Source organism: Saccostrea cucullata, unplaced genomic scaffold (assembly GCF_032062105.1).
Source record: "Saccostrea cucullata isolate Sc308-1 unplaced genomic scaffold, CSIRO_AGI_Scuc_v1 ctg121, whole genome shotgun sequence".
NCBI classification, from domain to species: domain Eukaryota; kingdom Metazoa; phylum Mollusca; class Bivalvia; order Ostreida; family Ostreidae; genus Saccostrea; species Saccostrea cuccullata.
Window position 1 is genome coordinate 61124 of NW_026928084.1, and position 24385 is coordinate 85508.

General features: G+C 32.4%; 1 protein-coding gene across 2 annotated transcripts; it reads left to right on the forward strand.

The window, feature by feature from the left end:
* Nucleotides 1-422: 422 nt before the first annotated feature.
* Nucleotides 423-23012, forward strand: LOC134276357 (trichohyalin-like). Of its 2 annotated transcripts, XM_062758617.1 has the most exons (31): nt 423-507; nt 1232-1373; nt 1564-1740; nt 2105-2321; nt 3979-4088; nt 5726-5800; nt 6278-6415; nt 6753-6841; nt 7055-7132; nt 7541-7784; nt 8004-8084; nt 11339-11449; nt 12438-12662; nt 12970-13055; nt 13237-13396; nt 13814-13883; nt 14182-14373; nt 14755-14867; nt 15354-15451; nt 15638-15730; nt 15860-15968; nt 16340-16486; nt 16735-16836; nt 17040-17165; nt 17289-17342; nt 17582-17751; nt 18091-18178; nt 18504-18670; nt 19015-19104; nt 19529-19546; nt 22538-23012. In XM_062758617.1, exons 2-31 carry the CDS (start codon nt 1242-1244, stop codon nt 22875-22877), a joined length of 3900 nt encoding a protein of 1299 aa, XP_062614601.1. In that variant the 5' UTR covers nt 423-507; nt 1232-1241; the 3' UTR covers nt 22878-23012. The 2 variants fall into 2 exon arrangements, with proteins under 2 accessions (XP_062614601.1, XP_062614602.1); XM_062758618.1 differs by lacking the exon at nt 19529-19546.
* The last annotated feature ends 1373 nt before the right edge of the window (nt 23013-24385 follow it).

Consider the following 24385-nt stretch of genomic DNA (forward strand, 5'->3'; position numbering starts at 1 on the left):
GGATGATAATACCTAATTAAATAACTATATAAGAACTCTGCAGATCTAAAATATCGTACCTCTTAAAGCCCCAACTATTTAGATTTCACTGTCTATTGCTCTGTTGACACGTTTGGCGTTTAAAATTAGAAGCCATTTGTAAATAATGTGTGTTGCGATGTCCGGGGAGAGAATAAAATGAAGAATGACATACGGAAACTTGGTAACATCCGTTTATAGTTAAAAACACGCCTTTGTATTTTCACGTGTCGTTTTAATATTTTGGGCCTAGGATATTTCTGTAAAATAAGAAACACATGATTTATCAGAGAAAAGGTTATTTTAAGAATTTAAAAGAAAAAGCAGCGGAAATCCATGAGTGTTCCCGGTTATTGCTTGAGCCGAATCGATTCGATTATTATGCAAACATTATTTACTTCCGTTGCTATTCTAAACATGATCGCACCTGCCTGATCGCCGAAAATTTTGAAAGATGGACAGATTGCAGTGATTTAAATACATTGACAGGTATCGTTAAGGCTTTGAAAAGTCCTGCATGTTCTTCATGTTTGATGAACTACTCATTTTAATATAGTTTTTGGTATAACTATTATGGATAAGGTAATTTAAAGAAAATAAATGAATGAAAAAATAAATACATGTAATATATTTCTTAATACCTGGATTCAGACAACCAACAGTGTTTCCAACCTACATTTTTAATTGATGGCTTTTCCTTAACTATCTCAAAAAGGCAAACATTAACGAAGAGCATATATAACTGTACCATGGCATTGGGTTATTATTTCCTAACATTGAACATGTTAAACATTAGCCAAAGTACAGTACAGTTAAGGAAAAAATAGTCTGCATTTTTTATTCAGAGGTAACTTCAGGAGACGAAAAAAATCAGACATTTGAATTAATGCATGTCAAGTACTCCTTGCTTAGGGATTGTCTTAATTAGATCTCACAGTGAGAGCAGTGCTTTGAGCTCACTCAATGTTTAAATAGATAAATGAAGGATTTATATAAACTGTACATATGTAGTTTACTTTAACATGAAGTGGTCACCCATCCAATGGTATTATACAGACACACCATTGCTTAGCTTGCCTGAAATAGAGAGAGACTCCACCACATTACTACATAAGCCAGCTCTCTAGTGAGGCATACAAGTTCCCTATACATGTATACTGTCTGTTACACATCTACAAACTTTGAAATTCATATTCTCAACATTTCTTTTCAGTGAAAACAAGATGTTGCTGTATGCTGTTGTGCAGCTCTCCCTACTGGTGACCTGTCAGACATTTACAGTGTCTGATTTGACGGAACTCTACGTGGAAGATATTAACGTCACTACAGCTGATGATTATGCATATTATTACAATGTATGTTTTGTTAATCTTATAATGCAGTGTATTTAAACATAAATCAACCTTTTAAAAGTGAAGAGTAATAATATATCTGTTAACTTATGTTAAACTCATCTGAACAATACTTAATTCCCAATAAATGGACTTTAATATTATTCTTAAAGAATAATTTGAATCTTCATTTGATTTTTTGCAAACTTTTCAGCTGCATACATATGCAGAAAACACATCTGTAATTCCTGCAAATGTGAATACATCCTCCTTTTTCACTGGTAAGCCCAATGTGGCTGGCTTAGTGATGGATTTCACTGAATGGAAAGTGAATTCCACTGGAGCGACTGTAAACACACTTCCTCTGCTCAAAGTCATACAGAGATGGGAGGTAAGTTTATTTATAAAATGTTTTAAGTATTTGACTGAAGTTACAGTAAGTAATATATACTGAATGAGATCCATTTACACGCTGAGCCTTTTTAAGTCCTTTTCCATGGGAAACATAGTTTTGAGTCAAATAATAACGAGAAAAGCCATGAAATTAACATTGTAATAATTCTAATTTTTAGAATTAGAATTTTATATTTCAGTTGAAATAATTTTTAAAAATACTTACTAGTATTCCACTTCATAGCTCTGTAATGGGGGATAACACTGTTATTACATATGTCCCTAGAAAGCTAAAAAAAAAATATTAATCTTAAATGATTTGAAAAAAGGCAGCATCTATTAATTTTATTTTCTACTGACAGCTGAACAGTGCAACAACATCACCAGATACTGTACTGGTTTCCATGGTGATCATCAACACAGGCACCATACCTGCTGCAGATGTAACAGTGGAGTTTGACCTCAGTAATGGAATGTTTTCTCCTTACTCTACAATGGCTGTCAACACATCAGTGAATACTGAGATTGTGCCTATTTCTGGTCAAGTGGAGTTCAAGTGGAGTCCGGGTAACCTTTCAGGTATAGGAATTTCAGGCACATTCAGGTCTTGTTTTCAAGTGAGAGAGAGAGAGAGAAAAAAAACTTCCATTGAAAATATCCAAGGATATAAGATATCCAGAGTAAAATACAAAAAGAATAAGGGGAATTTTCAGGTACAGTCAGGCCTTGTTTTCTTGAACTCGAATGGGACAGAGGAAAAAAAAAACTTCCACTTCCATTGAAAATATAAAAGATATCAGATATCCAGTCAGACATTGTTATCTTTTTCTCAATGGGACAGAGAAGAAAAAAAAAACTTCCATTGAAAATATCCAAGGATATCAGATATCCAGAGTTAAATACAAAAAGAATAAGGGGTTGGGACTTCCAACTTACTATGATATATCGATGGTATATGAGATATCAGTATACAAGATATCAAAGTTCAACTGTACAACTTCCGTACTATAAGTATACCTCAGTGGAACTATAGGAAGAAATTTTTCATCAAAATTAAATTGCAGATGAGTAGAAATTTATGCAGGGTTATAGATAAACTTGTTTTGAACAGGTAAATTATAATAAACGCAGCACAGTTAAGGTTACAAATGGAAATATCGGCGATTTTTTAAGATAAAAAATACACTGTACATACTTTATTAGGATGGGAGATTCTTTTTAGGACTTCCCTGATGTAAAAAAAAATGTAATGTGGTTTAAATCTACATGTTGGGGACATTTAAATTTTTCATTTAGGCTTGTCACGTGATGTCGACGTCACATGATTTTAGCAATAATTATACTTGCAGTTTAGAGGTCATCTATAAATTCCAATATTGCAAGGGTATAACCAAGTTAAAAATCTTAGTTTAATTTATAATCCTTTTCAACACTTTATGTAGTTTGTGAAAAGTGCTGCGAACCTATATATATTCCCTTTTTTAATTGCTAAAATTTAATTTGTTGGACGGCAGGTTGAATATTTTGCTGGTCAACTACATTAAATATAGCTATGATTAATTTATTTGCAAGATTTCATGAGGTTCGCAGCACTTTTCAAATATCTTAATGCTTCCTGAGTTTATGTGTAAAAACTTGACAAGATACATTGAGGGTATGCCCTTGCAATAAATCGATTTATTAGGACCCTTCTATTACTATTTCAATGAATCTGAATACAAACACACGACAGTATCACTTGTATGGATAATGTACGGACAGTTTATAAATAAAATACTAAAATAGATATCGCATCGAAGTTAATGGCCTTTTATTTAATTGCAAATAATATTTTATTTGAGAACAAAAGACATTTTTCATTGTACAAAATGTGACTTGATCAGCCTCTCACTGTGTACAAACTGCGTCATTTTTGCGAGATGACGTCACATTGACAAGTGCATTGCGATCGATGCATCGTTTATATATTGTTGTGTGGGATTTAACAAACAACAAAACTGCATGTAATAGTAAGTTTGTAAGTAGTATACAGCTATCCAGCTATTTGAAATAGCAAATAATTTCATTTTGTGGTATTTTGAAGACCTTATATTATCTTTGACGTCATAGTAAAGATTTCCCGTACCAATTAGGCCCCGCCTCCTTACTTTAACCTTAACTGCGCTGCGAACAAAATTATATAAAGTTAACATAGATCTATCTTATGAGCCTTCCCATTTCTTGCTTTATTCGACAGCGGGACAGGAGAAGTTTTTGAGCTTTGTTGCAACCCCCTCTGGAACAAATGGAGAAAACCTGCAGGCTGGAGACAACATTTACACTGGCCAGCTGACTTTCACCTACCCTGTAAGATTTCTTTCTTCTTCCATATTTAATTTATCTAGTGATGATGAAAATCTTTGACATATATTCTTAACTACATTCACTAAGACAATAATAACTAGTGTTAATTAATCATGATACATGTACGAGGGGTGTTAGAAAAGTTCGCGGACAAGTTCTATTGTGAGCGCCCTATTTCCACGAAACTGGTCAAACTTTCCAGATATAATCTTGAGCTTTCTTCCAATAAATATACGAGAATTTGGTGCTTTCCGGTATTTATTGAAAAATATACGGCATTTTTATTTTGATAAATCTTGCTTCACGGAGCATGCTACATTTTGGCACGTTTACATCACAAAGACTCTTTATTAAAATTAAAAATTGCACAATTGTGGTGCCAAGAGAGTTGTGATATTTTACCTGCCGCTAAAGTATGCAGGAAACGTCACCAGGAGAAATTTTGAATAAAATTGGATGGTATATGACTGTTTTATAGCCGTTAATAAATGATCAACGCGTAAAAACACAGCCAAAAATCGGAACGTCATTGAGCGTAATGGAGCACTGCACTACTTAAAAATTATGTGTACAGACAGGAAAATGTCTAAAAAGAGATTGAAATATTCAAGATGCTGCCGGTAATATACTACACATACAAAGAACAAGTTTTCAAATGGTTGTAGCTTCATAAGAATGGAAAGAGTAACATTTTGAATGATTAACTCCATCGATATTTCAATACCCCTCTATCGCATGGACGTTGCATTGGGCCTATGGTTTTGCATAGTTTCCATACCTGATCGATTGACTGCATAGACTTTTTTTTATTTTTCAAGATCTCAATAATATCCAAAACAATACAAAAGACATTATAGTAGAAAAGTAATATTTCTTGATAAAGATATTCAATTTAAAATAGAAAAAAGATAAGAAAAATCTGTAGAAATGAAAGATTTATAGAACTGCGACAAAGCTTAAAGGGTTGAAATCTGGTTGTCACGTCGCTTACGTCAAGTGATTGCTCCGTGAATCCCATAACCCCATAGTAAAAATAGTTGTAAAATTTTAAGATTTTATTATATGGACCTGATTTTTTACATACAAATAAACAAAATGTAGGAATTCATTCAGACATAGATCATACTTCACAGTACACAATAGATTTTCTGCAATTCAATGTGTCCGCGAACTTTTCTAACACCCCTCGTACATGTATTTGGGTCTTTAACTATAAATTCAATCAAAATGCCATATTTTCATACAAGCAATACAATGTAGTGAATACAGTAAAAACTTGTTTAGTACGAACACGGATATTGCAAATTCACGAATATACTTAAGTTATCTTGGATCCCTAACTATATAGATTGAAGGAATTCCTTATATGGATATAACAAATTACGGATATAGCAAAGTAATTTGATTCATAGGTCCCAGTGACTTTGTTATAACCAAGTTTTACTGTAAATGCTTATTATATTCAAATTCTGCAAATGTGATTCAACTACCCTCAAGGTCAAAAGACCTTAAAAATCTGATAGTTATGAACTTTAACCTTTTGCAAATTTTATCTATTGACACATTTCTACTGGATGGAAGATCCTATTATTAATTTGTAAAAATTAAATCATCTCTGTTTTTTTCTCTTGTTTTTCTAGAGCATCCTGACATCAAGTGTTGGACCAATCAGCTTAGCTATGTGTGTCCATGGCATCCGAGAAGTGGAAAAAAATGTAAGTATATATAGATAATGAAGACAAGACATCTGATTTAACCAAAATTCTGTTAGAAGTTTCTAATTAATAAAAAATCATTTGACATAATTTGAGAGCTCTATACAAATAATTTAATTTAAGTTGTAACACTTCATTTGATTGGTTAAACGGTTTTATCCATTTTGTATAACATAACTTGCCTACGTCACAATGAGTTACGTCAAAAACGTATTACTCCGCTTGACGTTAATTTTAAAATAACACTCAATTTTAAACCTTTTTTCCGGAAGAAATATTGTCTTATTGTCTACCCTGAAATTAAATTATAAGGAATAAATCAATTATGTTACGATATAACAAAAATTTGCTTTCTTATAAACCGCTTCGCGGTTTATAAAGCGTAAACTGCCCCAAGTTATGTTATATCGGATAACATAAGTTGAAATAAGCTTCATTCCTTAAAGAACTCGGATGTTATATTTTGTGGTGTTTTAGATATTGTACCAGCATGGTTTTACAGCCCTGATGTTTTTCGTGGCTTTTTTCCTCGGCATTGCTTTGGTGATTGGAGCTGTTTGTTTGTTTCTGACGATAAAACGAAAGCGATCTGTGAAAAACCAAAGCTTTACACAGGTATGTAATGTGCCATTGTCTTCTACTTTAATTTCATATCTAACTGAAAAGATTTTTTAATACAGTCAAACTATATTATCTTAAACTCAAGTAAAAAAGTTCAAGATTTCAGCGGATTTGAGAATTATTAAAGGGAAAATACTTAAAGAATAAATGTTTGGGACTTCCAAATCACTTGACACATCCATGATATTTGATATAACCGTATTCAAGATATCAGAGTTTAGCCATGATTATAAAGATGGACATACAAGTTAATAACAATGTACGTGTAGTACCAGTTACAGGGAATTTAAAGAAATGGTATTTATATGAATGATGCCATGATCTTTTGCAGACAAACCTAAGGTTGTCAACCAGAGGCAAAACAATCCTGATGGACGACAGAGATGCAGACAAGACAGGCCACACAATTACTGACTTCAGGTAAGAAGCACGGCCAGTCTGAGAATATCCAAAGCTATAGGACTAAAATTACAATAAAATTCTTAAAGTGCTCAAAAATGTACCATTCTGAATTGGTGCTCATATATATCAGTGTTAGATCTTAGTACATGTATTACCATAATTATATAGATCATCATTATCTATTTGATAATTTTGAAATAATTCTGTATTTCTAATTTTTTTTTTCTCCAGTAATATCAAAGAAGAGGATTCCATTGTTGAAGTCCTGGTTGTCAAAGATAAACTGAAACGTTTCAGAGAACTAGACAAGTAAGAAAAGTAGGGGGAGGGAGAGGGGTGGGGGTGTCAAACTAGTGACAACTAAACACTCGTCAATAGCTCCCTGTTGTTTTTTAAGTTAAATGGGTAAAAAAAGAAAACAGAACCATACAAGTATGATGCCAAGTGTTACTAATTAATGAATTTTGAAATTACAGTATTATTAGAATGAAAATTCCCTGAAAGTGTTCAGGTCCAAGAAGATAACACCTTAAAAAAAACTCGGACCATTTTTTGATTTATGAACAATAGACTTCTTTCCTCCCCCTTAAGTGACAGAAAGACTTTATTTTAGAACAAAATGAGGAATGGATAAAAACAAATTAGTAAATAACAACTCATAAATTACCTAAACATATGGTAATGGCTATTTTTAAATTTGAGTGCTTTGATTTGTAGCTTGGACATTTTGTGTACCGTGAAGGCAGACACCGACATTGAGACCCAGAGAACAGACGCTTCCTTGAAGGTGACGGCCATGTTGATACGAGGCCTGATCCATAACAGAGACATTGGCCCGCAGGTGTACGAAGCCGCCGACAAAAACGCCAAGCAGCGTCGGCTACTGTTGGATGCTAACCTGGACGACGAATTTCAGCGACAGAACAAGAAACTCAGAAAGAAGCTGGCGGCGAAGAATAAGGTACTTGTGAGAATTTGATGGGAACAAGGGGGAAAATGAGTCTAAATGAAAGTTGTCTTCAAGAAAAGCAAAGGGTATTCCCTGCCTTATGTTTGCCTGTGCACTTGTATAGATATTATAGAGAAGTTGTGAGTAAAACTTACAAGATAAACCATTTTACAAGAGCTTTATCTAGTACAGCCTTGCAGAAATTATACATTTGCCATTTTTGTGTTGCAGGCCAAATTGTCCAGGACACTGCAGAAACAAAGGGATGAGAAGAAGAAACTTGTCAGTGATATCGCAGATCTGGGTGACAATGTAAGTCTATTACATGTAACAAGATGGTTTTATAAAAAAAAAATTATTGGATGTAATGGCTATTGCATGCTTTGGTTATTTTTGTTATGTTTGAACATATTGTAATGATTATAACATGATATTGTCATATCATGTGTAATTAAGGTCTTCCGTTTCCAACGGAAGACCTTATTGTTTTTGTTCGGTTTCTTTTTCCCTATTATTATTATTTTTTTTTTTTTTCTTACCGATTTTTGTGCACGCGAGTTCTCGGAAACGGCTTGGTCGATTTTCATGAAACTTTCAGATCTGATAGATATTGGTCTGAACCTTATTGGAAATTTTTTATAAGTACGTCGTCACTTCCGGTCGTGAGATATGGACGATTTACTGATTTTAAGAGGGTCAGCTTGTCCTGGCAATCAGTAAAAAACGAATGAAGATATTGACTTGAGATTTTCAGTGAACGTAGAGGAAGGATTGCTAAATTGCTTTTTTGAGTCTATATCTTTCCAGCGCAAAAGGCGTTGAAGCTCGCCTGAGCTCGTTATAATCATTATTTTTCAGACCATCAAATTTTGTGCACGTGATTTCTCGAAGACTACTGGATGGATTTTTGTGAAATATGCAGGAACAATGTGTTAATTGCTATCTGAAGTTATTATATCCTGGAGATTTTTTGGAAATTCCTTTCTGGTGCCAAGTTACGGACAATTTCCTGATTTTAAAATGACATTTTGTTCGCGGATAATCTAAAGAACGGTAAAAGATATCACTGTGAAACTTTCAGGGATTATAGATCGTGATAAGTACTATCCAAGACGCGATCATTTGTACGTCGTCTCCACTTCCTGTCGTAATGGCATGCAAATTTAAAAAGTCGAATTTTTAAAACTTTTTTGTTTTTCAATATTTTCAAAATATATTACTATGGTTGATAGAAACATTTCTTATTATGCTGAATATATAATTTGTTTGTAAATTGATAAATTCAAACTCGAGATATTAACATTCAAAAATCTGAAGCGGGACCAAAATGGCGGCTGTTTCTGTCAATTCTGACATTTCGCAATAGGGGTTTACAGAGGCAGCCGAGCGTTTGCTTGAACGAAAGTAACATAAGGAGCAATGAAATGTGTAGGGATACTTGGATTGTCACCTCTTAGTTTCGTTGCAATTCTGTGTCAAACTACATTTATAATCCAAGGTCTCCTTACAAGTCTTCTTTAATTGGTTTTGGTTGTTTCTCAAAGTAGCAAATGAAGTACAATATCTACATCTTTTGTTTTGCATCACGGTAACACATAGCTTAAATCATAGTTATAATTAATAGTTTTTCAAGAAACAATATATACGAGGGTCATTCAAAAAGTTCGTAGACTTTTGTCCTAGCTTTTTTATTTAACGTCATATTATGTCCAAATTTGGTACAAATATTTTAACAATAGATTCAAATAATTTGAGAAAAAAAATTGGAATGTATCCTAATATTTATTAAAATTACCAAGGATTTAGAACAGCAAAAATGGGTCACAGAGCACCGTCAAAATTGAGTAATTTTCTAATTTTCACTTTATAGTATTTACAGCTTTACCTCTAATAAATGGAGCTGAAACGAAATAAAATTTACATGTTTAAATTAAGTATTGCTGTATTAATTAAAATGAAATCAGGTTATGTAATATCTCGTTCCATTTAAAAGATATCAGCTTCTAAATACATATGGACTTGATTAAAAAAGGCAAAAAACCATGACGTTGGAGGACGTCACGGAGCAGCAAGTAGCAATAAAATTAGACTTTACATTCGGGAAACTTTTTCTACAAGCTTAAAAAATCCTTATAAATCAGGATCTGTATGAAAAAAATCTGTGTATTTGTATTAAGTTGAAAATACAATAATTGAGTGGTAGCGAGTTGGAATCGGACGATGGATTGTCTGCAAAGAAACAGGTTAAAGTTAAAAATATTGTCAAAATAGTTAGGCACGTTATTGAACGTGATGTGTGCTTCAATGTTGCAGAAATAATAAAGTTGCATGGTAAATCAAAGAATTTGAAAACAATATCATTCTAATTCAAGCTATATCTGTACAATTGATAGCAAACCAGGTGTTAAGTATTGTGGAGAATGGAGAAGACGCAACAAACCGTGTTTGAAATAACAAAAATGTGTCTACTTTTACAAACTTGCTCAGCGTTGTTTTTGACGTTACAATATTGGTTAACCGTGCTCCGTGGTAACAAAACATGTTGCTTTTAATTTTGGCTAACGTGAGTTCTGTTTAATCAAATGGAATGAAACTTCACACTTCGACAAAATAAATGTTTATGTTTACGAAAAGGTGTTGATCTATAATCTTGTAATAATCATATGACGATGAGAAGCATTGTCTACGCATTTTTTGAATGACCCTCGTATACATGTAGTAAGTACAAAACGTGACCACTGTTTTCCCATGCACACTTGTGTCATATTAAATTAACAGAAAGGACAACTGTTACAATAAGAAAATATTTTATTTTTAAAGATAACAATTTTTCAAAGACCGTTTAATTGACCTATATAAACATTTTATTTTCTCAATGCAAGTTATTGAACATAATGGAATCTTATTCCTTGACCCTCGTAGGGCGATCGAGGCATTTTTTTTCGGTGAAACATACCACCTTTTTTATGAAAGTGTAAGTAATCAGAATGGTCAACTTTCGTGATTGAAAATTGAAAAATTAACCATTCATAGCTGTTTCACTGCTTTAGTGTTATTTGCCTATATACGATATGTTACATGTATGTGTTAAATATACTTTCCACACCTCAAAATTTAGGCGATAAGAACGCTCTTTTGTTATTTGATTGAAGCTATCTCACCTATTTAAATGAACATTCCAAGAGAAATTCGCTAAGATTTACTCCTTGCGTTTGGCGCGAAATTATGAATCGTGACCCTCCTTTCATAATTCCAAGACAGATTAACTGTTGCAGAAATATATGTACATACAAGTGAAGTAAGAGTAGTTGTTCAATAGCGTAATCGATAAGCGTATTGGATTTTCACGCTAGTGACCTGTTTCAATTACCAGTGTGTCCAAAGTATGTTTAATCCATTTTTAGCTCGATTTTATGGGTTATTTTTCGGAATCGGACGGAAGACCTACTCGTTGCTCGCAACGAGATCGTTTCTAGTTGTTTTCTATTTTTACTTGCACATGTATTTGCTATCACACATAATGATTATTGTATCTCATTGAAACTGAAATGTTTTTTTATGGACAGGAGAGACAGCAGTTACTGGACATGATGGACAAGGAGCACCAGACAGAACTGGACGAGCAAGAATTCCTCCTCAAACTTGAGCAAGACGAGGAGACCGAAAACCTCAGGAAGGTCTGTCCTCATAAAAAATTAATCCTCATTCGATCTAAATCAAACACTACAGAAAACCTCAGGAATATCTGTCCTCATAAAAATCAATCCTCATTCTGTCTAAATCAAACAAAACAAAAAACCTCAGGAAGGTCTGGACTTAATGTCCTCATAAAAATTAAACCTCATTCTATACAAATGAGACAAAACAGAAAACCTCAGGAAGGTCCTTCCTCAATGTCCTCAAAAAAATTAATCCTCATTCTATCTAAATCACACACAACAGAAAACCTCAGAAAGGTCTGTCCTCAGTAAAATTAATCCTCATTTTATCTAAATCAAACACAGCAGAAAACCTCAGGAAGATCTGTTCTCAATGAAGTTAATGATCTCATTCTATCCAAATCAAATACAACAGTATATAAACTTCAGGAAGGTCTGTCCTCAGTCTCCTTATAAAAATTAATCCTCCCTCTGAATTAAACAGAACATTTCAGGAAGGTCTGTCCTCAGTGAAGTGTTAATCATTATTCTGTCTTAGTCATACACAACAAAATACCTCAATGAGGTCTGTCCTCAATAAAGTTAATCCTTATTAATCTAAATCAAACACAACAGAATATTTTAGGAAGGTCTGTCTTCAATGCCTTTATTACATAGATGTTGATTTTGTCATTGGCAGAAATTTGCTGCGAGAAGCTTGTTTGATATTTTGAGTAATAAAATGTTGATTTTTTTCGTCGTTGACAGGAACTTGTTGTGAAGACAAGCTTGTTTTTTTTAGCTATGTAATGTTGATTATGTCATTAAAAGGAATTTGCTGTGAGAAGAAGCTTGTTTTAAAGTATTTTAATTTTATTTTATCGTTGACAGAAATTTGCTCTTAGGAAAAGCTTGTTTTTTTGTGTTATATGTAATGTTGATTTTGTCGTTGATAGGAATTCGCTACATTAAGAAGAAGCTTGTTTTTTGTGTTATATATATGTAATGTTGATTTTGTCGTTGACAGGAATTCGCTGTGAGGAGGAGGATGGGCATGAAGGAGATAGAACAGGACCTGTTGGAGGACGTCATGCAGCAGGGCCACCTGGTGGGAGAGAAAGCTGATTGGCTGTTAGAGGAACACCGCAAGATTCAGAGCGAGCTGGAGAGGAGATATGATGAGGAAGTGGCCAGACAGAGGTTTATACTGGAGGAGAAGTTAGAGAAACGGAAGGCCATGGCTAAACTGGAGGTAGGTTTCTGACTATTATGTATCTATGCATTTGTACACAAGAAAGAAATGTGAAATATTTACCAAATTGTATGAAACCGAGGTCCCAAGTTGCAGTAGGTGCTATCACATAAAGATCCATCCTTGCTCTATGCATATGGCTGTAAGTGCCGAGCATAGGGCAAAATTCGCACCGGCAAGTGGTGGCGTCTCCATATGAGTGAAAAATTTGAGAGAGACGTTAAACCACATACATGTATAAACAAACCAAAATGTATGATGAATTTGTTTCTTATGGATGTTAAATTGTTTTTATCTTTGATATTAGGAACAACAAGAAGATGATGAAAGTGATGTGTTGAACACAATGGCCAGTCATCAAATAGAACTTGTGAACAAAGCTAAGTCCAAAAAGTAAGTCTCAACCATGTGGCAATTTTTAATGCAAATTTTCAAGCACAAGATACAAAGTTGAACCTATCAGTTGGTTGTGCTATAGCGACAATTGCCATATGATTCGCAACTGTTGCTAAATTTTGATGACAGCTAGCTAGGGACCTGACATGTTTACTAATTTTTAAAATTTGAATGACAGGGTAGGGGGCCTGACTCCTGATGAGGCAGCAGAGTTGATTGCCTCAGCCAAGGCAGACATGGTGGCCTTAAAGGATAAACTCGACAAAGACAGACAGAAACAAGAGACGGCGCTGTCTAAACGTCTCGGAGAAATGAAGCGGAAAAAACTGAACCAGATGGTGAGCTCACAATTATCAAATAATAATATTTGAATTTTCATAGTATAAGCATGTTCATGTATTTCATTTTGCTAGCATGTGAAATTCTCTAAGACTAGCTACATGTATTGATCAACTTAAAAAATATGTAGACAAGTCCTGCATATCAATAATTGCAATAGTACAGGGGGTCTGAAATGTTAAATAATTGACTTTTTTATAAAAAATGCTAGACATGTTTTATTGTAAACAAATAATTTAGATTTGAAAAATGCTTTTATTTTGTTGTTTTTTGCACCTTTGTTAGCAATGCCTGCACTTCAGTTTCAGTAGATTGGGGGCACTGAAATGCTAAAGATAGATAATATGTATTTTATTGTATATATTGTACTTATTGTGTACTTATATACTTATAGTATATATGACTTTATATTTAAGAAATCTGAGCAAAAGGGGGAGATGGATAAAGTTTTGAAGACTATGGAGACCCAGACAGAAGGACCAATAGGTATGATATAAAGAATAAGTTAAGTTAGATTTGTACTTAATCTCATTTACTCTACAGACTTAAAGAGTTCATAAAGCAGTTGTAATATGAAACATGAATAACAGAATAAAATTTCATTGATAAACAATTTTGATTCATTTCATAAACATAACTGGTTATAATGGTTCAATAAGTTCAAAACACAGGAAATGAAAATCATTTCACTTTTAGTGAAAATTCAGTATAAATGTGTTAGCTATAACCATGTTTAATTGTACTTAGGGAACATGTGTTGACCCTTAAAATTTATCTTTGTAAGATCCACTCATGTACATTGAGACAAAGCTCAAACTGGAAGCCAAGCATCGAGATGAGATAAATGAAGAGGAGTCCGAGATCGATGAAAATCACGCCGAGCAGCTACGCGAGCTCAATGACCAGCTGACTGAACATGCTAAAGACGAGATGACTCAAGCTGAGAGGAACTTGATTAAAAAGATAGGTGAAATAAGTAAGTGTGCAGTTTTATGTTTGTATAAAAAGAATTTGAGTTGTGTCTTATTCTCCAATACACTGTATTGCTTATGTGGCAGTCAGATGGGTTTGATTGCCGGTGGCCAGATAGCTCAGTCGGTAGAGCACATGACCGTAGATTCAGAGGCCCCAGGTTCGAATTCTTATCTTGTCTACTGCATTTTTCTCCTCTCCTGTTACACTTGTACTGTAAAATTTAAATAGATATTAGAAAAAATTACTCTTGTAATACATCAGAATAACATACAATTTTTTCTGCAAAACACCTGAAGAAGTGAGAGTCTGGAGCCCATATATTTTTCAAAACCGTTTTCTACACATATCATCTGATAAAATGAGTTACCTTGTAATGTTACAGATAATGTGTCCATGGACCAGTATGATAAACTGCTGAGTCAGCATGAAGAGGAGGTGGCCCGATTACAGGCTCAACAGAAACGGTCCCAGGAAAAACAGAAGGCCAATCTTCAGGTTAGAATCACCCATATTCTTTAGCCTTTCAATTTATTCTCTTAAAAATTGTTGTTATGTCAATCTCTAATCTGTTCAAAGCAAAGCTTGCTTTCATGTAATACCTTCAGACTGGAATCCCTGCCATTCTGCCATTTGTTACAATATTTTATTCTTCATGTAAAAATGATATTTCTAAAATTAATTTCAAATATATTGATAGGAGGCTATCCCTGTTGTATGAAATATTCTTACATCGAAAACTGTCTCATTCAACACTTGTGCAATTCATTTCACTGTGTATTCTGACCCTTCATTTACTCCAATCTTACTATTTTCCATTGACTTTATGCTTTGTACTTATAGATACCCAGTCTATTTTGACAAAAAATGTTTCCAAGTGCATGAATGTGTCAGATTAAACAGGTTTCACTGTAGAATTATTGATATCTGTTTATTAGAAAGTATTCAAGCATGTAACCAATGTTTTCTTTATTTTATTTGTAGGAGAAGCTTGCCAAGGCTAAGGAGGAATGGAGACAGAGGAAGGAACAGGAAAAGGTGGAACAGGAGGAAATCAGGAAACGGGAGGATGAGGTTGTCAAGTAAGTACAGGTGCACTTAGGGCAACAAAATTATTCTTAATTAAATAAGATAAGTGCATGTGAACCTAGGAAACAAGTAGAATTTCATGGGTTTTTTCTTTTGCTTGTTAGAATTTTTAATAGAAATATTAAAACTTAAAAGAAAAAGGTGAGCATTAGAATTAAAAGTAATCTTTTTGTTGACAGGAAGTTGTTGAGTGGTCAGATGTCCATGTCAGAGGAAGAGAGAGACAGAATCATGAAAGAACACGAGAAACAGATGGTCAAAGTTGAGAACAGGTCAGAAATTTTAAAATTTATAATTATGCACACAATCATAAAACATTACTGAATGCTACCTTTGTAAAATTCAATCCCTTGAAAAAGAAATCTTCATTATCATGAATGTGCATTTACTTTTATTTACAGTTTAACTTTGAACAAGCTGAGACAGAAGAGAATCCTGGAAGACAAACTGGCTGCCAAGCGAGCTTTACAGATGGAGAAATTAGAGAAGAAACAGTCACTGGAGTACGAGGTTTGTCAAGCCGCGCATAATTCTGTCCACCCCAGAAATCACATAGGCTTTGTCTAGCCATACACAGTAGTAAAGTTATTGACAAATCTCATTTTAAAAAAATGTTGATGGGGCCAAGAAAAAAAACATATATCCAAAGATTCAAGATATCTATTTATGTTTAAGATACACATAATAAAAACAGTGGTACTTCCAACACTTATCCTTATCCATGGAATTAGAGATATCAAGGTTCAAGATATGGACGTTCAACTGATACAGGGCTTCTATCGAGAAAAAAAAAATACATGTACATGTATTAATGAAATTGATCCAAATATTACAAAAAAATGTTTTTAATTAATAATTAAAAAAAAAAAAAATTTATGTAGAAAAAGATGAGACAGATAGAACATAATGGGGAGGAGTCAGATCCCGAGAACCAGAGAGAAAAGCTGGAGCTGATGAGGAACCAGTTTCATCAGAAAATGGCCGTCCTCCAGGGCCAGAAACTCAACATTGATGATGAACTGGAGATGGTATGTCTGTTAAAATGTTACTTTATCATTATTTTTCTTCTGGATCTTTATTCTTAATTCATTTGTTTATCAACCAATCTTTTGTTTTAAGGCTTTACAGATTATGCCTCCAAACATTTCTTTTTTGTATTTTTTCACTGGTATAGTTTTTGTATTTACTCATGGTATTGTCATATTCAAAATTGATATTTAGCTAGAAGAAATCAATTACGCTAGTTCATAATGAAATAATGATTTTGAATTAAAAGGTGAAAATTGAAATGTTGAAAGAAAGAGCACTAGCCCTGAAAGACCAAGAGGAGCAGCTAGGGGCCATGGTGGCAGCACTTCAAGTAGCCAAAGCAAGGGAGGTAAGCCATGTCAACTGGGCTTAAAGGAGACAATTTCTTCAATTACCTCCCTTTCATGGAATGAGAATCCTGATTATATGTTATAATTTTGTTGTATTATTTGTATTCATATACCCCAGTCGGGGTCTTTGTCTTAAATAAAAACTTGTAACTTGAATCTGAATTAAGCTTGTTTCTACAATTTCTTTTTTGCATCCTTTCAGATGGCCCTTATTGATGAACAGCAGGCAGCTATCAATAACTTGAAATCAAATCTGATGGATGAACTGAATGAACGAGGCATTTTGTCTGATCCGGAGTGTCAGAAGGTTCTAGAGAGACACAAACAAGTATATTATTAGATTTTTATATACATTGTTTAGAAAGATCACATGCTGAATACAAGTTTTGATTAATTTTGCTTGACATTTAAATTGAAAAAGACTCAAAAGTTGAACTTTTCATTGCTCCAGGAACAAGAACAGCTACACAAAAAGCTGGACAGCCAAAGAAGTCGACAAGAGAAGGTAAGATGTGATTAATGCATTTAATCTAATCAGTGTTTTTTTTTATTGCAATACAATCATGGTGGAAAGCAAAAGACAAGTTGGCAAATTTAAAAAATAAATAAATAAAAACATGGGATTTATGATTAACTTTGAATTTATTCTTCTATATAGCAAGTAAAAAAAATTGTAAATTTAAATTATTTAAAAAATATAAAGGCACATTGATCAATATCTAAAATTTGACTTTTATATTTTAGGAATTACGTAAGCGACTGAAGGAGAGGATAGAACAGAAGGAAGAGATAATGATGCGAGCTCACAAGAGAGAAATTGACGAACTGTTGTCTACAGCAAAGAACAAAACAGCCCTGAAAATCAAGAGGGCATTACTGGCTCACAAACATACAATGGAGATGGAAAAATTCAGGCATTAGAGTTTTTTCTGTTTAAAAAATATCTTTGCAGTGAAGGGCCTTAGTTGTACCTTGTTTTAACGCAGTATAAACTGTGGAGCTTTTTTTTTTACAATTATTCATGAACACATTAAATTAAACTGTAAATGGTTTATATCTAGTTACAAAACTTCTGTTGGGAAAAATAGAAGTGTTAATCTTTAACGTGAATATATCTCATTCTGAACAATATCAAGTAATATGACTGCATGTACCTGATAGGCAGCTATAAGGGGGGGGGGGGGGTGTGTTCAAATATAACATTTAGCAATAGACAAAAGTGTAAGGTTGTCTGTTTTTCTGTCTCTGTATAGGAATAATCTGGACAGACAGATAGCCCAGACCTTGGAGGAAGTCCGACGACAATTTGAAATCAGGAAAGCCAAGGAAACTCAACAAGAGGTCAGTGCAGGGTGACCATTTATAACAGTTTTCTTTACAGTTATCTGTGGTTGAATATTATTACACATCTATGATATATTTTCATTGTAAACCACCTTTAAAATTTTTGATTTTGTTCTTAATATAGATTCATTTCAAGTCATGAATACGGTACTTGTTCACAAAAACTGTCAATGGAATCATCAATTTTAAGAATTTAGGAGAAAAGTTTTTTTATGTTCAATACGTTCTGATAATTCAAATGCACTTAAAAGGTTTAGAAATAAGTTTTAATTTTGATAAGGAGTGTATTCTTTTGTCACATTCCATCTTTGTCATGCTGTAGGAGCTAAAGTTCATCGCTGGTTTGGTGCGTGTGGGCTCCTTTGACCAGACAGAGTTGGTAGATGTCCTCCATCTTTTGTATCCACAAAAAACTGATGCTGAAATTAGTGCTGTCATGAAGGAAATCTATGATCCTAACTTCAAACCCCAGACTCAACAAGAAGTGCCGTAAGTTCTCAAAAGATTATTTATAATTGTATGAATTTATGATGTAAATTCAAAAATCTGAAATTATAATAATTTATTGTCAGCAATAAAAATATATACTTTAGAAAAATATACTGTCAAACTCAAAATGTTTGCATCGAGAAATATTTTTTTTGGTGAAATTTGGAATGAGTAGATAAATTTTTCAGAATTTTCATCACAATATGCACATTATTACTTCAATCCAGTAATGAATTAGAATTACAACAACACATTTTATGCCTTCTTTAAATATATAAGCCAGCTGAGTTTTGCTGTTTAAATATTGTACACAGTAGACGTGTTGTTTATGTTTGTTCTTACAGTCCATTATCTCGCCGAGATAGCAACCTGGCTGAGCGAGTCCGCAGCACTCAGAGTCTGGAGTTATCCAGGCGAGCCTCACTGTCATCTAGGTAAGATATCTCAACTGGAGTAAATCCAGAATGTAGGATAATTAGTGATAATTAGTACATATAATAGATATTTATTTATGTGGTATATGCCAACCACATAAAGATAGTGTGCTGCTTGGTAGTCCAGAACATAGATTAATTAATGATCTATATAGTGTGTACTCAGTTTGATAGATATTTATTTGGTATATCACATGCATAAAACGTGCTGCTTGGTATTCCATATCATAGGATAATTACCTGGTAGTGATAATTAGTGAATTATAGATTAGATATTTATTTGATATATCACTTGTACAAAGTATATGCTGCTTGCTGATTAACTTTTTTTAGGGTATTGATTAGTTTTGATATTAATTCGTGTTCTGCTAGCTATTGTCTAGGGATTTACATGCATGTATAAGTCCTCCTATTTATATTTCAGTATTGAGGAAAATACTAGGTATATATTTAAATCTAGATGCTTAGTTTTCATATCTGTAGCTTACATATAATGGAGTTCTGGGCTAGTTTTGCGTTTTCTTTTTAATGGATTATCATGAAATTTGATTGGTTGGATGTAGAGACACCATTTCTTTCATTGGACATTTTTATAAAGTTTAAGCAATAAAGATTACTATACAGTGTACAAATCATTTCTATATGAGTGTTACCTCCAGCCACTTAATATATTTAACTGTGCTAGAGCTTAATTTAGTAGTCTAGTGAAGTTTAAAAAAAGGGGGGTGCATGAAGGACAATGGGATTCATGCAATTGCATGGTACATATCGAGATTTAAAAGAGTTGGTTTTGTTTATATCTGATATTCTACATTAAATCCAATTTAACTGAGGGTAAATATCAAGCTTAAGAGCTTGCCTACACATGTATATCATGCAATCAATAATCTTTTGTAATTACATTTATAATCTTATGACAATTTCACTTCAAGTATCAATCTAAAAGAAAACTTTTAAAGATAAAAGTATACATTTATTTAGCTTTACATATTTGTAACGAATACATCAAAGATTAAATTGATCGAGGTTTGAAAAATTTGTCATTTATTGAAGAAAAAAAAAATCATGAAATGGGAATTGGAATGGTATAAAATTATTTATAAGGCCACACCAATAACATCTTTGTTTGTCAGACCTGTGCACTACAAAGCAATCAATATAATAAATTAGTATAATCCCTAATTCTAGTCAGTAATTTTAAGATTATATATATCTAGTTTACAGCCAGACCCTATTAATACACAACAATAGCAGAAAAGTAGGTCATTTCAGTAATATATCAGTCAAAGTGGGACCATTTAAATCATGCATTGAATATACTTATGTATTCATTTACTACTGAAAGGGGTTGAATGGGAATAATCGGAGACAGTGTTGAAATTGTATTATTGAGCCAATTCAGTACACATTAATTAAGGGTAAAAAATATCTATTAAACATTTTTTTCTTACATCTTGCTTAAAGTTGGGGAATCAAATTTGAGTTTGTCTGTCCATCATTCTTTCTGTCTTTGACACTTTCAATTTGAATGAGAAGTCTAAATGTCCTTCAGCTTTTGCAATATTTTTAGAACCCCTTATTGATTTTGAAGGCAAAAAGTCAAATGTCAAGGTAAAAAAAATGCATAAAATGATTTCCATTTGATAATATTATTTCTGTTTTAGCTTTTGCAATAAAAGTTAATTTTGAACCTTAACTGATGAAGATTTTAATTGATTTTGATGTCAAAAGGATTCCAGCAAATATTAAATATTCCAGTTAATAATTCTCTATATTTCTTTGGGAAGCCCTCTTTCTGAGTATTAGTGAAATGTAGGTGAAATTTCACAAGATTAAACTTGATGATTTACTCAATTTATGGCTTACTAAAACATAATTTTTAATCATGCACAGTGAAATAACTTTACAATACATTAAATGGTCATATATCTTAGCTATTACAAAGTGAAATATATACTAAAAATGAACTATTCATTTTAACTAAAAAATATTATGAATTTTTATGGTGCTGAAACTAGAAAACATTAATAAACCTTAAGACTTATGCTTTGCTTTGTGTTTTAATATATTACATATATCATATCATTATGACACACTATTTAATGAGATTTATTATATATTCTCACTTTAACTGTAAATTTTCTTAAATTATTATCTTAAAACTTATGCTTTGCTTTGTCTTTTAATATAAAATTTATGATATTTTAATGAAAAACACATTTGATTTATGAGAGATTTGTTTACAACCCCCTTATCATAAATTTTCTATTAATTATTATAATTAAAATTACCAGTAGGTTTCATAAAATTTATAATCAAAGAAAATCTACTTGCATTGTAAAAACCATTTGTACAATGAGTATTCACTCAGATGTATAATATATCACAATATTTATTTCTTTCAGGCATTAATTATTTTTTGTAATCAAAACAATTAAATTAATTAAATAACCAATTCAATTTGATTTTGATTTAATTTAATAAAACTTTAAAATAAAAACATTCTTCCTGTAAATTAACATACAATTATCTTTAATCTCTCTCTTCATCATTGTAATTCTAGGGCATCTTTTGACGTACGTATTTATGTACAGTACCACATATTTTGCAATGGATTGTTCTATTACATTGATCGTAATCAAACAATAAATACACATGCATATTAATAACATGGCCAATTCTTAAGTTGATTGTGACCACTGTGTTCTTTAATTTGAGGTCTCAAACTTCTTAGTTTAAAACGACACACAAATAAACGAGTTTGTGTATTATCATAACAGAATAAATTTTATGAGTAACCTTCTTCATTTCATGGGAATAATTAAGACACAGTATATGTTTCTAAAAAAAAAATAAAATAAATATTTGCATTTTTTTTCATCTTTTTTTACACTAGTTGTCTTGTAATTTATTTTTTAACTTTGTATTTATTAAAAATAATACTTTTGATCATGATTTGCAGCATTTTACAAATTTAATATGACATATCTCATTATTAATCATTTAATTCTTGTCATATTTCATTAAATAAGTCAAATGCGTGAGTTACTCAATTTAAAAAAAAATTGAATCAATCTCCATTATATGAGGATACAAGCAAATAAGTTGGCAAGACTTGCTTGGTTAAATTTTGACCCATATGCAGGTCTGAAGCAAAAGTTATGTTATCAAATTATTAAAGTATAATGTACCTATCTCACTTTAAAACAGTTAACTACAAACGTATTTGAAAATTGTTTGAAAGATTTTTAATTTTATTCAAATTATATTCAAAGTAATTGGTAAACAATTTACCAGTTAGTCTTATACATTAACTGAATTCCAAATTATCTGGATTTTATTAAATGGTTTTAAATTTTTGATCTTGACTCCGCCTTTTATGATGCATCTTCTTTTGTGTTTAACTCAAAATGATTTTTCACTTTTGATTTAGATCTCAAAGGAAGCGCTCCTCCAAGAAATCTCGCCAGAATGCTGACTCCATCTCAAGACCCCTCCCCGAAATCCCTCAAAGACGAACCTTACGAAAACTGAACGAGAATAATGAATCGGACGATGACGAATACTCGTATTTAGATAAAAGACCTGAGCCCATAGGAGAAGTCATGGAGGCGCGCAGAGTGGACGATTTCGAGACTCTGCCAACTTCGGCGATACCCTCCAAGTTACCTCCCCTTGAGTCCAAAGTACAGAAGAAAAAGGGGGGCAGAAAGAAAAAGAAAAAGGTTCTACAAAAACTCGCTCACGCAGAAAGTGACGATGAGATGTTATGAAAAAGAAAAAGATAATGTTATTCTTGAGGAGGAGTTTTTACCGTAATTTGCAAGAATTCTTTTGATACCAGCGAGTACACTAAACAATTCTGTTTAATAGTCATTTAATCAAGAAATTTCAGGCAATTTTGTGACACATACATGTATTTTACATTAATTATTATTTGATTTAATTTTAATTTATTTTTAATTACTCATTCACGTAAAGGTAAATCCATACTCTTTCAAAATTTATGTCCCTTGACTGGCAGCTTTTGAGGACATTAACCCTTAGAAGTCATGCATCTTAGCATTTTTATAAGTTTCATATAGCTTGATACTCAATTAATTTGTCATATTTGACTTCAACACAATTAACTGTTGCATCTTGTATTTTGAATGCCCCATGAAAGGACTACCTAAACATTAAAATAAAAAAAATTAAACACAAAAATTTGTAGCAGTATGCCTTAATGTGTGGAAGTGTAAAGAAGAGAAACATTACGATTTTCCCTATTGACCTTTTGGTTGACCCCACAAAGGGAAATAACTTTTGCAAAGTGTGGATTGGACACACATTTATCCTAATTTGACTGTCTGTCATTTGCCATCTACCTCATGCTTCTTCCATTATACCACACAGTGTCAAGGTTTAAATCATATTCAAACATTTGAATAATTGCAGCCCTGTTTGGGATATTATTTTTCTGTCCAGACCAACATATAGTTTTTGAGCCAAAAAAAAAAAATCCTCCTTTTTTTCTTAATCTCATTTAGATAGTAAAGTATTTTGAAATTTAGATATTGAGAAAATTTAAAAAAGCAAAAATATTGTATTAAAATATAGTTGTGGTAACAGGATTAGAGATTTTTGAGTGCAGGGGATATTCCAGCAATAGAACAACATGCTATACAGATTTTTTAAATAATCAAAATTTGCCAAATTGTTTTAAAATAAAATTAAAATAATTCATTTTTTGGACATACATGTACATGTTATTAAAGAGCATTCAATTCAATTAAATGTAATCACAATAGAGAGCAGTTTTTCATAAAATTTATAATTTATGTATACTCTAAAACTGGAAACTTTAATTGACATACTTGTCTATAACTTATTTTAATCATTGGTATTTTCATAGACATGACAAATTTCACATTCCTTTTGAAGAGTTTAATGTAAAATGCATGTCATTCAGTGTTTTCATTCGCCATAATTTTGTAATGAACTGCAATGATCAAACTTTTAACTTTTACTCTGGACTGTGTGGAGTAATTTTCAAGACACAATATTTGGGGATTGGCCTCCACGCACGTTATCATTCATATTGCACCTCCTTTCTCTGTCAAGGGTAAATTGGTAGCATAAGAAGCCTTGCTCATTATTTGATTCAAACTGTGATATTTATATACATTTTTTATTCTTTATTTGATATACCAATCTTTTTTTTCCTATTGATCTTACAATGATGTTTTTTTTTTATTTTAGGAGATTATTTTTTAATGAAATAATATTTTCCCATGTTTTT

Bases quoted from the DNA above. Each gene is read 5' to 3' on its own strand.
- LOC134276357 (XM_062758617.1), top strand. From the start codon at position 1,242: ATGTTGCTGTATGCTGTTGTGCAGCTCTCCCTACTGGTGACCTGTCAG. The intron at 12,663-12,969 runs GTAGGTTTCTGA...CTTTGATATTAG, and splicing joins AGGCCATGGCTAAACTGGAG to GAACAACAAGAAGATGATGA. The intron at 14,868-15,353 runs GTTAGAATCACC...TTTTATTTGTAG, and splicing joins AACAGAAGGCCAATCTTCAG to GAGAAGCTTGCCAAGGCTAA.